The following is a 14320-nucleotide window of genomic DNA, read 5'->3' on the forward strand; positions in this document are numbered from 1 at the left end:
ATCGGGTTAACATTGAAAGGTTATCGTGTTTCTTACCTCCTTCTTACGCTAATGCTGATTAGTTTCACTTTATTCTTGAAGGAGAATGTGACTTTTTTTTTGTTTAAACAGGTGTTCTCTTGTATTCTAGATTCAAGGTTAAGATGTTGAAAATTTAAAAAAAGCTGCATATTCGCTGAGTGGATGGGTGTTCAATTTGCGGATATTCGTGAAGTGGCAACCTAAATTATGAAAATTGAAATTGTATATCAACAACTATACCTAGATAACGCTTGTATTAAGGCTAATAAAAAATACTTGTATTTAATTTACGAAATTCCTTTGGAAGTAACGAAAAGGCATAACACTTTGACCAGAACCAGTGCTATTTAAGAGAAAGGTTATTTAAACTTTAAAGTCACCGAAATCTCGCTAATTAAAGCGTTACATACCAGTGAAACATCTACTCCACGAAAGCTTAGCTCTCGCTGCCTTTGAATCGTATTTAATCGGTTTTCGGACTAACAAGGAAAAAATCTTATACCAGTTTGTTCCAAATTAAGGTTGATGAAGTTTTATTCTACGTATATGAGCTAAAATACATATATATTTATTTTATCTTTTCAAGCAAAATTATATTCGAAGAAAGCATAGGAAATCGTCATTGAAAATAAGCAAATTCTAAGCACAAAAATCATTAAAGTCTCCTTTTGCTACATCAAGAATCAGAATTAGAATCAAATAAAGAGACCCCCAAAAGAAACAAATCAAATAAATAAACTCCCAATCAAATAGACCCAAATAAGAATCAAATATTAAATAAATAGAATCAAATAAATAGACCTCAAGAAAATTTGTGAGTTATACCTTCACTATCATACTAAAAACATAAGGATTAAACGAAAAGTTTTGTTTTGAGAACGTCATCTTTATGTTTTAATAGCAATTTGTGACAGTTTTATTAGGAATTGAGTTAGAATGTACTAGAATGTTGTAATCATCAAGAATTATGTACAAAAATAACCCAGCATAGAATCGCGTGAAAGTTTAAGCATTGTGTTATTGTTTTCCAGACATAAATAGTGTTTTAATTATTTTATAGGTAGTAAAGCGTCTTCTACCTCCTCCTTATGATACGCAATGTGTAGACTATATGAAATCATGGTACGCAAGAGGAGGACATGGCCCATTAAATAATAAAGTAATGAACACTAATTATTATTATTTTTTAAATTTATTTGAAGTGTTTTAATAATGTATAATTTATAAGAAATGCTGGCAAAGGTTAAAGTCTGTAAAATAACATTAAGTTGTATTATCTTAGGGAATTAAATATTCTTTTAAGTGTTTCGATAACGCTGATTTAGAATGATTTATAAATTCCAAATCTTTTCTTATGGTGTAAAAAAGATGATAAGATTATCATTTATCTAATTATTATTATTTAGTAACTATTATTATTTTAAATTTATTTGCACAATGTTTTAATAATGTATTATTTATAAGAATGTTATATATTAATTATAACAATGTTTCAATGTATTATTTATAGGAATTGCTAGCAAAGGTTAAAGTCTGTAAATAACAATAGATTGAATTATCTCAAGGAATTAAATATTTTCTTAACATCAAGAATTCTAAATTTTCCTGTTTGATAAATTTCTAACTATGTAATATGCATCTCTTGAAGCATTTATTAACAAAAGCAAATTTGTTCACCAAAATTTTGTACAAAACTATATGCTACCTATATTTTATTTATTTTTAAATATGTGAATAAATAATTTGTTATAGGAATGCATGCAAGAATGCCAAAGAAATATCAGTTTAAAAGAATTTGGATGTCTCCCTGAATTGTTTTTCTTGATTCCAGGAAACGAGGAAAGATGTGATTCAACAAGTTAGTCGGATTATTTTTGACCTATCATGCGAAATAATTAGAAAGACGTTGAGTAATTAGAAAGACTTTGAATAATTAGAAAGACGTTGAATAATTAAAAAGACGTTGAATAATTAGAGAGACGTTGAATAATTAGAAAGACGTTGAATAATTAGAAAGACGTTGAGTAATTAGAAAGACGTTGAATAATTAGAAAGACGCTGAGTAATTAGAAAAATGTTGAATAATTAGAAAGACGTTGAGTAATTAGAAAGACGTTGAATAATTAGAAAGACGTAAGCAAATACAGAAAAGGGGATCTTACTAGCAAAATTAAAATGTTTTACGAATACACTGTGAAAGCTCAGTCACAGTTGTAGCTAAGCAAGAGAGATTTTCAAGATTTGCCTGGTAATTTTTAATTGGCTTCCACCATAGAAATTTCTGTAGTTCTAAGGAAAGAGACAGAATTTTGTGAAAATTTCAAAAGAAGAAACAAATATTTTAAAGGTTCAGCGTTTTATAATATGGGGCTAAAATCAATATAATATTTATTTTCACTATTCATTTTAAAAGAGAGAATGAACTTTGAAATTATCCTCTTAACAAAATTCTTCTTAAGATAAAAACTCACTGACAATTTTCAGGAGATTTGTTTTTGTTATTTTTATACGTGCTTTTGTATTGACACGATTTCTTTTTTAAATTTCAAGCTGAAGCGAGAGTTAGACATATTTCTTAATAATACATAATAACTCACGTTACTAAATATAATTTAAAATTCGACTTTTTAAAATTCGATTGATCAGAAACTGTTCGACCGATTTCATTCCAATTCAGTATTTTGCCTTTAAAATAACTCTTTTTTAAATAATGAAGAAATCGTATACCTTACAATTCAAACTTTGTTTTGGCTATTATTAAATAACAAAAAGAAATCATAAATAATTATTAGAAAATATTTTTGCATTTAATTGCGTTTGAATGAACAAATTTTATAATTGTGTGCTTGAATTTCGATTCACTTAAAAAGTTCTTGAGATAAAGCGAAATACGCAAAAACTAAAGATAACATTAATGAATCCAAACTTCTGACCGCCCTCTTGACCAAATTGCAAATTTCCCAGATATTAGCTACCCCTAATATTTTGATGGTCATAAACCCAAATCTATCAAAAACAAGGTAGGTTTAATCAAAGAAAATACATTTTTGTGTTTAATTTCGTTACTTAAAATATTGCCGGCAGAAATTAATTAGCATATTTAAGGTAACCCCCACAAACTTTAGTATAAAATAAAGTAGGAGTCCTAATACTTGAAAATCTGATCATTAGATCAAAAGTCATTCTGGGTGATTCGTTTTTTTTCCGCACTGTATCACTGCAATATTTCAAATTTTTATCTTTTGTGTAGTGGATGCCTAAATGTAAAAAAAAAAGGATTTAAATGGTATTATACTCAAATCGTTTTATTAGTATTTAAACACTGAAGTTTATTATATTTTTTCAGAAATAGTTTCTCCACAAATGAAAGACAGAATTAATGAATGTGAAGCTAGATACTGTGGCTCAGCCTGCTAGTAAGATATTCTTATTCTCAATAAATAATTTTGCACTATAATTTATTATCATAAATTTATTTTGACTACAAACACAGATAAAATATTGGAATTCAAAAGTAATTGTTATTGTTTATTTTGACAATATAATTATTATAATTCTGAAAAATTCTTAATTTTTATTAGCTGTCTATCTTATTTCTTATTTTCAAACCAGAACTTGCTGTCGAATTAATTTTCAAAATTAGTTATAAAGTATACGCATAGATGGCAGTGATGAGAAAAATTACTTGACAATGCTTTCAATGTACCATCTATTAATGAACTTTGTTACTAATTTTTAAACTTGAATGGAATGGAAAAAAAAAAAATCTGAGCAGAAAGTACACATTTATTTCTATTTTGTTTCGTTTTCCTTATATGTTTTAAATTGCTGACCATTTAGATCTACCTATTACACAATTACTAAAGAATACAAATTACAGAAATCCCTTTTTTAAATTTTTAATTTAAAATTTTTTTTTATTCTATATCATTCTACTATGATGGCATAGACCTTTTCAATGATGTACAAACGTATTTGTTTAAGAAAGTAAACATATGAGTCAATAAAGACAATTATTTTATCATTATTGCTAATTCGAATGCATTTTAAATTATGCATTTTTAAAATTTGAAACAGTTTTATTATTCTGAATATTTTTAATTGTATTATTTTTTGTTTTATGCAGGGGTTATATTTTTAAATTAATTCTTTAATCTTTGCGTTTTTTTTTAAAAATAGCATTATAAGTTCTGTGGTGTTTTCAATCTTTCGACAAAATCTCTTAACGCTTAGACGCAGAAATTTTATTAAACATATTTTTTATTCATTTTTCAATATTTTGTATAAATTTAAATCAAAATAAGTGAAAAATATTACATTTAGTATTTTAATAATTTATGATTATGAGAAGCATCGGTGTCTTATTCTGAGTTAAAGGCAAAAATCTTCCAAACACGGCTCACTTCCAAAAATAATTTTTCAAATTTGCTTTCATTTGGAATTATTTAGATCTAAGACAAACAGTTATTTATCATTGAAAATTTTCTTTAATTTTCAAAATCAATTATTAATAAATTTTTTGAATATGAATGAAAAAAAAATCTAATTACATTTTTGCGATAAATAAACCAAAGAAACTGAACCGGTAAGATAGTACCGAATTGAAAGCTTCCTTCATCCGCTTCAAAAATATACAAATATAAAAATACAGATGACTTGTTTCAAGCGCTTCAAAAGTGGGCGCCCATTTTCAAGACTTGACAGACGTGAATCTAAAGAAACAGAAATGATTTGAAATAAAAATGTGAAGTTGCGAACGAAAAATGGAAAAATAAAGGTGACAAACAAAACCAGAGAAATTATAGAAGTTGAGAGACAAAAAAGCTGAAAAACATAATATGAAAAATCGCAGTGGCCTGAGCCAAAACAGGGATAAATGAATTCCCATGCGTTATGGGGAGGCGGTAAGTGAGGAATTAAAGTCGTTAATATAGAACTCAGCATTCAAATGAATAAAACAAGACATGGGTTTAAATAATTTTAACATTGTCAAAGTTAAATTTAATTAGAAATATACAGATTCGAGAAAACAGTCGATGTTGCTCTCTCCTCGGCCCTTGTGGTTTTTCTAGTTTTGTTTCTCACCTTTATTTTCCTTTTTCTTCATTAGCATTTTAACGTTTTTCTTTCAAAAATTTTTTTTATATTATTTACGTCTGGCAAGTCTTGAAAATGGGCGCCTATTTTTGTAACGTTTGAAACATGTCGACTTTTTTTTCATATCTGTATATCTTTGTAACGAACGAAGTTTTTAATCAGGTAATACTTGTTTTTTGGATTTTATAGTTTACTACAAATACAATTCCGATAATCTAATTTTCTTTGTCACCTTTATTTTTCTTTTTTTTTTCATTGGCATTTCAACGTTATACTTTCAAATCATTTTCTTTTACATTTACGTCTGGTAACTTGAAAATGGGCGCCTATTTTTGTAACGTTTGAAAAATGTCGACTTTTTTTCATATCTGTATATCTTTGAAACGAACGAAGTTTTTAATCAGGTAATACTTGTTTTTCGGATTTTATAGTTTACTACAAATACAATTCCGATAATCTAATTTTCTTTCTCACCTTTATTTTTCTTTTTTTTTTATTGGCATTTTAACGTCATACTTTCAAATCATTTTCTTTTACATTTACGTCTGGTAAGTCTTGAAAATGGGCGCCTATTTTTGTAACGTTTGAAACATGTCGACTTTTTTTTCATATCTGTATATCTTTGTAACGAACGAAGTTTTTAATCAGGTAATACTTGTTTTTTGGATTTTATAGTTTACTACAAATACAATTCCGATAATCTAATTTTCTTTGTCACCTTTATTTTTCTTTTTTTTTTCATTGGCATTTCAACGTTATACTTTCAAATCATTTTCTTTTACATTTACGTCTGGTAACTTGAAAATGGGCGCCTATTTTTGTAACGTTTGAAAAATGTCGACTTTTTTTCATATCTGTATATCTTTGAAACGAACGAAGTTTTTAATCAGGTAATACTTGTTTTTCGGATTTTATAGTTTACTACAAATACAATTCCGATAATCTAATTTTCTTTCTCACCTTTATTTTTCTTTTTTTTTTATTGGCATTTTAACGTCATACTTTCAAATCATTTTCTTTTACATTTACGTCTGGTAAGTCTTGAAAATGGGCGCCTATTTTTGTAACGTTTGAAACATGTCAACTTTTTTTTCATATCTGTATATCTTTGTAACGAACGAAGTTTTTAATCAGGTAATACTTGTTTTTTGGATTTTATAGTTTACTACAAATACAATTCCGATAATCTAATTTTCTTTGTCACCTTTATTTTTCTTTTTTTTTTTCATTGGCATTTCAACGTTATACTTTCAAATCATTTTCTTTTACATTTACGTCTGGTAACTTGAAAATGGGCGCCTATTTTTGTAACGTTTGAAAAATGTCGACTTTTTTTCATATCTGTATATCTTTGAAACGAACGAAGTTTTTAATCAGGTAATACTTGTTTTTCGGATTTTATAGCTTACTGCAAATGCAATGCTGAAAATCTTACTGATTGATTAGAAAAAAAAAATGCCATTTAACTGTTATTTTCTTCCTTGTATTTAGAGCGTTAGAAAAAGTATATAAAAGAGACACAGGTGTCCCATTTACATCAAAAAGGTTTCTACTTGAAAATATCTATTCAACTACATTTATATATTAGATAAAAAACTTTTCATTTCAATTTCGATAGAAATAAAATTAAACTGACTGAAGCGTTTTTTATTTCTTTCCCCATTTGAATAGTGAAGAGTTTTATGAAGTCGTCAGGGATCAGAGCATAACCGCTGGGGTAAGTTTTGAGTTTGACCTAATTATGTACTTTTTGTACTGCAATTAAAACGTTTTTAGTAATTGCGTAACCAAAACATAAGACTATTATCTGTTAGCCATTTTTCTGTCGAAATTCTTAATCTCTTCCTCTCTGCCCTTCAAACTTCTTCATAGACCCATTCACACCTCAGCAATATCGGCAACTTTGAAATTATGGTGTAAATTTTAAATATCACATTTTAAATGTTATTATATATAGTGAGTTGATATATTATATTTGATAATATTATTGAACTCGTTAATTATGGAATTTATGAAGTCCATTGAAGTAATTATGGAACTTATTATTCATCTTTTGTTTAATAGGTTAGGTTATCACGTATGAAATAAACGTTAACAATTTCACGATGTATGGTAATGACACTATCTAATTAGTATTTTAAAAGTCACATGAAACCAACAGTCGCTTTTTTGGTACATATGACTTCGAAGTGTAAACTAAAATAATGAAAGATCAACTAGAACTAAAGAAATATAATTTAAATCATCTATTCAGCCATGGAAAAATTGTAGTAAATTCTGAATATCACCTTTTAAATGATATTATATGCATAATTAATCTTTCTCTTAGTGAGTTGAACTTCTAACTCAGATTATTGAAAATTTAATGGCATGAAGTCACACCGGAATATACATAAGAAATAATAAATAAAAAAAATGAAGGTTGTATATTTGGTGCTAGAAATATATGTAGTGTTGGTATTAGGATACTTATCCTTTTGAGTGGGTCTATTACCTATTACCTAAAATCTATTACCTTTGCCTCTTGGTATATTAGATTCTAATACTTACAGAACTTATAACTTATAAACATTTTTTTTTAATTTTATAATTAGTTTCAGTCTAAAATATAGTCAAAATATCGACATACTCGAAATATCATTATCATCGAAAATAGCGTCTGAAAATATCGTCGAAAATTATAAAATTTTTATGCAAATAAGTTCTAGATAATATAGTGTTAATAGTTATTTTTTACTACACATGAAATGCGTGTCAATGTACGAGTATTATGGTCAAATTTTTTTAAGCTAGTAAATTTCTTCTATACTTTTAGAACAATTTCTATTATATTTCAAATCTCTTACATTATATTAATACTTAATATCTGTTTTTCAGAAAGAATGTATTCAAACGGAAGAAAATCAGTAAGTTCCTTTTGGTTTTTATAATTATGTACCCATCTTTATTATTACGTTATAAAATGCAATGGATCACTGTCAATACAACTTCAATGCTAATGCTCAGATTTAGACCAATGGTTCTCACCTAAGGGGTTCTTTCAATGTTTCAAGAAAAGAAATGTCAGTCACACTTACTTTATGCTCCAGCATTTTGTTTATTTTCAACTCAAATGAAACAATTCATGATAGCACATTTTTTTCAGTTTGCGAGACATAATTTAATCGAAATAGCATTAAAAAAAGATGTTTTTCTCGTCTGGAAACTACCACCACTGCTTTGGATAATTAAGAAAAGGTTTGATTATCATTTTTTATTCTGGGAATCGTTTGTGGAATAGTAAGTACAACCCTTGTCCAGAGGACTCATCAGACATGTCAGAAAAAAGCTGGAGTTAAAGTGGAGGTGCCATCTCGTAATGTGGAGATAATGTTGCAATATGATCCATGCTCTCAATTCACGACTTTTAAAGCAACGTTGTGACACCATAGAATTGAGTTAACATGTTTTATATACAAGTGAATTGGAATTATATTTTTGCAGTGTTAGATACACTGCACATCTTCCCCACCAGAATGATATATGTGATTGAATTCGATGAACGGATACAACTAGTTCATTCATTGCTGTTTTGCGGGAAAGGGAAAACTGTTTTAAGATCACAGTAAATTTTGGGAGCTGATTGTGAGAGCTGTAATAAGTTCACGGTCGCTCCTGCATTGCTACTAGCAGCCGAGTGTATGTAGGGCGACGTTATGTGTGATAGATATTGAGTAGCAAAGGCGCGAGGAAGTGGATGATATTGCAGTCACAAGTAGCAAATGTACCATCAATGTGTACCATCTATCTTGGTAGGCGTTTTCTCATCATGTTCTAAGGTCACCCATGTGGGGATGGTAGCTATCGACTTTGTCAACCTTCATCTATGAAAAGGTATCCCAACATAGAATTGTGTTAACATGTCTTATATACTAGTGAATTGTAATTATTTTACGTAGTGGTAGATACACTGCAAACATCATTTAGTACTTTTTCTCAGAAAAATAGGAGGGATTTTAAAGGAAAAGTTACCGTGCAGTTACTTTAACGAATAAATGAAATTTTTTTTAAATTTTTTTTTTAGAAAGAGACTAACAACGCAGTGGCTTGCTGCAATACTAATACTTTTTAATTTATTTTACATCAATGATAAGATTATGAACTCAAAAATAATCAAACATTGTAATTCACCTAGTTCTTTTTGGTTTTGTTGTTTAATTTTTAAACCATTTAAAAAAATGTGAATAAATACAGAATGGATTCTTGTTCTGATTTTTGGAAAGACAAAAAAGGCTTTGAGCAATATCGAAATTGGAGAATGAGTTAGAGTAGGTTTGAAACAATTGATATAGATAATAAGAAAATTATTAGAATTTTCTTGATGTGATTGGTTGATAATCAGAGAAACACGGATAAGGTATATTTAAATTTATAGTACGTGGATCAAACTGTTTTATTTATTAATATTGGAACATAATTTTTTAATTTTATTATTATTCTGATTCCATTTTGTCGGGAACTGTAATAGTGTGAGTATGGATGTAAAGTTAAGCACAGATGGCACTAGGGGTTAAAATTCGTTGTAATACTTCCATTATAGTATTTTATAGATTTTTACGCTTAAACTTGAAAAAGCGAGCCATCCAATATTGTTATACTTGTAGTGTTTACAATATAACGTGTGTTTTTTCAATTTGACTATTAACGAAACAAACAACAAATTAATTTGGAAGACTCTGAAGACCTGCTATAAAGCTACCTAAAAATGTAACAAATGGCGATATTTTCCACAAATCTAGTCAAATAAAAGTTATCACTCAAAACTTGTCAAACCTTACACTTTGAGCCGTGATGGCTCAGGGGATAGTGCGTTCACCTTCCACTGAACCGGGTTCGAATTCCAGCAATGGCTAGTTGATACGAATCCCACTCCCGGCTCGCACCGACCATAGTGCTGATGCGAAAATATCTTCAGTGGTAGACAGATCATGGGTTAGAGTTCCCTTGCAATGGGAGATTTTCGTGGTTTTCTCCTCCTTGTAATACAAATGAGGATTAGTTAGAGCAAGAAGTCCTCCAAGAAAACAAATTTCTCCCCAATACTGCAGCCTAAAGTTCCCTTGTCTTTTGTACTAGGCTCAAAATTACAAGCCTATGAACATTAGTAGTCGTATACCCAAAATTGGATCGGCTGTTCAACGACGGTTATACAATCAAAATTAAAGCCTCACAATTTACTCATGTTGTGACATGAATTTTCTTACATTTATTTTTGGTTTCCAACTTACGGTAATTTATAAATTGCAGAAAACTCTTATGAATGGTAAAATTACGTGTAAATTTAAACACAAATCGCAATATTAAGACTTCCTAGAATATTAAGCTTGCTCAATTATTGCCTCGTAAGCAGATTGATAAAGTGGAAAATTTCTAAATTTTTTTCTGTTTTTCAAAAATTTATTATCAGTCAATCATTCATTGTTTTTGTCTCTAATTATGATTTATTTTTCTGATTTTGGAGTTAATATTATTAAATGTGTTTGTAATGAATGGTGGGCAAAAGTTAGCTCACAACTTTGAGAAAAAAAAAAGGTTTTTTAAACTGTTACAAATAGAAATAAGTAGGTATAATATAGATATTTTGTGCCAATTTTTCTATATTTTCTTTCCGTTTCAGAGAAGGAATGCGCGTGAATATCTATCTAGACGGAATGGAAATTACGACCTACACTTACAGCCCAAAATATGACGTAATTTATTATACTATAATATATTGATGCTAAAAAATATTGAGTAGTTTATTGTTGTATGTACTTTGTTGTTTATTTATTTTTTGGATAATTATTATTTCACTTAATTTATTTTACACATCATAAAAAGCATATTATGAGTTATTATACATTGGTCTCGGACAAAAACTGCATGTGCCCGCTTTGTGTACATTAATTAAATTCCAGTAAGGCATAAATATTTTCCCAGAGCTCCCGTTTCAGCTCATTGCGCTGCAAGTAGTAGTTTTTGTTGTGATTTTGAATGACACTTGGACAAGCCAAGCGAGCTAGTCATTGGTCTTTGTCGAATTTAATCAGGTGCACCTTTCGTTTGACAAGACAGTAGCGCAAGGGTGAAGTACGTCTTAGCACAGAATTAATTCCACTGATTTTATGAGCACGTATATTACATGTACAGGGTGAGTGTAAGTAGAGTCGAGGATCGAACCCCGTCCCCTTCGAACCACAGTATTATTTTCTAACTACCGGGTTACCACTTTTGTGCTGCAAGAAGTAAACCTGTAAATGAAAAAAATAATGTTTACGATATATTTCCATGAAAGAAAATCACATAATTCTCACATGGTTCCAAATATTTACCATACGCCACATTGCATGTCATAGTCGGAGGAAAGAAATTTACATACATCAAAATGCAACGGAAAAGTGTTTAAAAAGACGCGTATCGCCATCTATCGAAAAAAAAGTAGAACAGAAACCAGCAGCTCAGTGGGAAAAAAATTTGTTTTTCTACTCGATTTCTACTAATTTTATAAATTCTATTTAATAGAGTTTGTTTTCCTACAAATTTAGAATAGTCTCCATTGCATTTAAAGACAATTGTTTGCTTATTCTATAGTCATTATTCATTTTGTTAGTTCATCTTTAAGTAATAATTCAAATAGTGTTAAAAATTATTCACATGTTAAGTATTTATTTAGATATTATTGTATTTTTGTATATATTTTATATTTTTTGTAATTTTGTATTTTTGTAGTTTTTTTTATATATTTTTATGGAATATTTTCATTTAGTATTTTTATATATATTTCCTTTGTCATCGTATTTTGCTCTTAAAAACTTAGTTACGAAATAATTATTTAGATTCCTCTTTGATCCTTTCTAAAATGGCTGTGGAAATTTTAAATATAAAAGGTGCTATGGTGCTTTCTACTGCCATACCAATCAGTGGCGACGGAGTTTTTATTTTTCTAGCAATAACATATAAATATTGTACCACATTCAAAATATAACTAGAGAGGTGCGTAAGGCAAGTAATGAAGCATTTGAAATGAAGCTATATCTTATTTTAAGATAGAGATGGAAATAATTTTAATTTTATCTGCTGCTTACTATGCCGAAACGAATGAGATTATGATTTTAAATAATTACTAAAAATCAATACACAAAGAACATTGACAATATCGAGGACATCGATTGAAAATGTACTTCTACGTGAGGGGCAAAGGCAGTGGCTAGATGGTGGAAAAATTTGGTCAATATATTATTAAAACTGATTAAGGTGCTGGGATTGGAAGAGGGCATGAAAAATTGCTTATTTTAAATATTTCAATACAGTTGTACTGTGTTTTCGGTTTAATTACAATTAAAGTGCATATGCTGTAAAAGATAAGTTTAAGAAGTGACCCAACTGGCCTCTAAAGGCGGCTAGTAAAATATTATTTTCATTGCTCTTTTTATGTGTATCGCTCATTTCCTATTAAAAATAACTGATAATTCTATGTGTTTTAAAAATTAATTGTAATTTAAAAACTGATTTTAAAAAAGACAGAAAATAGAATTGTACGGTATACTTCCTTTTGCTAGGAAAACCAAATTTATTCCCACCAAGTTTCACAGTTAGTTACGAAGTTAATCAGCAGAGGGTGCTGCCTACTAGAGAAATCTATAAAACAATGTTTTCTAGGTATCAGACCATTAAAACTAAAATGGTTTCATAGAAGTATTAGTTTTTTCTGCATACTGCACCCTTTAGTTGTTGCAAGAATTTAAAAAAAAAACATCATTTGATAGTTTTTCTCTGAGGAAAGCAACATTTCTTAGCGAACTTCATGATTAAGACGAAACTTGTAAATAGCTGATGCTGATTTCTAAAATAGAACGAAACCAATTGTACATTTCTGTCTACTTCTTTTTTCGTTTCATCCATTTCTCCAATCTTCTGCTACTTTTGGACATATTTTTGTACTTTTTGTCTTTAAAACGCATTTTTAAACAGTTTTTAATCAATTGATCATTTTGAATTTTTTTTCAGAGTATTGAGATATTTAGTAATCTTGGAGGTTATGTTGGGATGTGGCTTGGTATTTCACTAATAGCGGTGTTCGATTTTTTGGAATCTCTAACTGTAATGATGAAATACGCATATCGTAAAAACCAAGAAGCAAAAAAGATTCAAGACGAGTTCAATCTAAGAAAGTCGAAGAAACTGAAGGAAATACAGGATACACGTAGACACGAAAATCTGAAGCAAACTCGGCATGCACGTGGGAGAGGACGAACATAAATTTTATGTATGTTTTATTTCAGTAAACTTTGTACTTGATTCAGTGAATAGCTGACTAATAAAGATAATACAAATAATATGATGACTGAAGTAATTGTTACAAAATTGTCATATTTAATGAAGTTGTTGTTGTTATCGCGGGTCATTAAGGCATAGGGGCACTTCACTAGATAAGAGAAGGCCTCTGCACGGGTTACCCTAAATGAGAAATCCGATCCTTTAGTAGTCCGAACATAGTGACTTCTTTCTCATTTTACTTCTCTGCGTAGTTAAGTTACCCGAACGTAGTGACGTATTCAACGTATGACTCCACTGCGCAGCTTATGTTTGTTACGTTGGACTACTAAATTGATCCGTGTCGAGGCCTTCCCTTTTCTAGAATGTGTTGAGCAAGTACGCATTCACTTGTAACTTTAAATTTGTTAACGTGAGATTTGGGGGGATGGTTGGGCTTCCTATGGTCCCTCAGTTCAACTGCTGTATATTTTTTTAAAACTAAAATCAGATTAATAGGGTAAACCAACCAGTGAGGGAACACCCCCCAGTGAAGGAACATTTCATAGATATTTTTTAAAAATAAGATTTTAATCGTTTTAACTTAGATTGATTGGCAACAGTAGCTTACTACCTAACAATAAGAAGTTGTCTAACAATGCATTGGGTTACCTGGTCATAGATTCTTCTCTGGAAAAATTTTTGAATTTGGTAGTATCTGTTCAACACCTTTGACAAAATTGTAAGGTCAGCGTTTGTAGTTATCCGTTTAAAGTATAATTAATTGCATACAATAATGCTTTTTTTCTCATTGTGAAAAAAGAATTCAAAATATGGTTACTGAAGTTACGTCTTATTTATTTTAAGCATCATAACATAAGCAAGTACTGTGATTAGGGGTTGTTTATTAGCTGGATTGCGAAACGATGAA

The 14320-nt window shown here is 29.3% G+C and overlaps 1 protein-coding gene across 1 annotated transcript in view; it reads left to right on the forward strand.

Moving 5' to 3' along the window:
• Positions 1-13454, forward strand: part of LOC107451118 (epithelial sodium channel subunit alpha) — a 30532-nt gene extending 17078 nt beyond the window's left edge. The window contains exons 7-13 of the mRNA XM_071182370.2: positions 1082-1180; positions 1774-1879; positions 3368-3437; positions 6790-6835; positions 7996-8024; positions 10775-10847; positions 13144-13454. Of these exons, the coding sequence (XP_071038471.2) occupies positions 1082-1180; positions 1774-1879; positions 3368-3437; positions 6790-6835; positions 7996-8024; positions 10775-10847; positions 13144-13395 (675 nt within the window). The 3' untranslated portion in view covers positions 13396-13454. The remainder of the gene's footprint in view (positions 1-1081; positions 1181-1773; positions 1880-3367; positions 3438-6789; positions 6836-7995; positions 8025-10774; positions 10848-13143) is intronic.
• Positions 13455-14320: the final 866 nt, after the last annotated feature.

Source organism: Parasteatoda tepidariorum, chromosome 4 (genome assembly GCF_982258835.1).
Source record: "Parasteatoda tepidariorum strain Cologne lab strain chromosome 4, Ptep-v5.0, whole genome shotgun sequence".
Classification (NCBI taxonomy): Eukaryota; Metazoa; Arthropoda; class Arachnida; order Araneae; family Theridiidae; genus Parasteatoda; species Parasteatoda tepidariorum.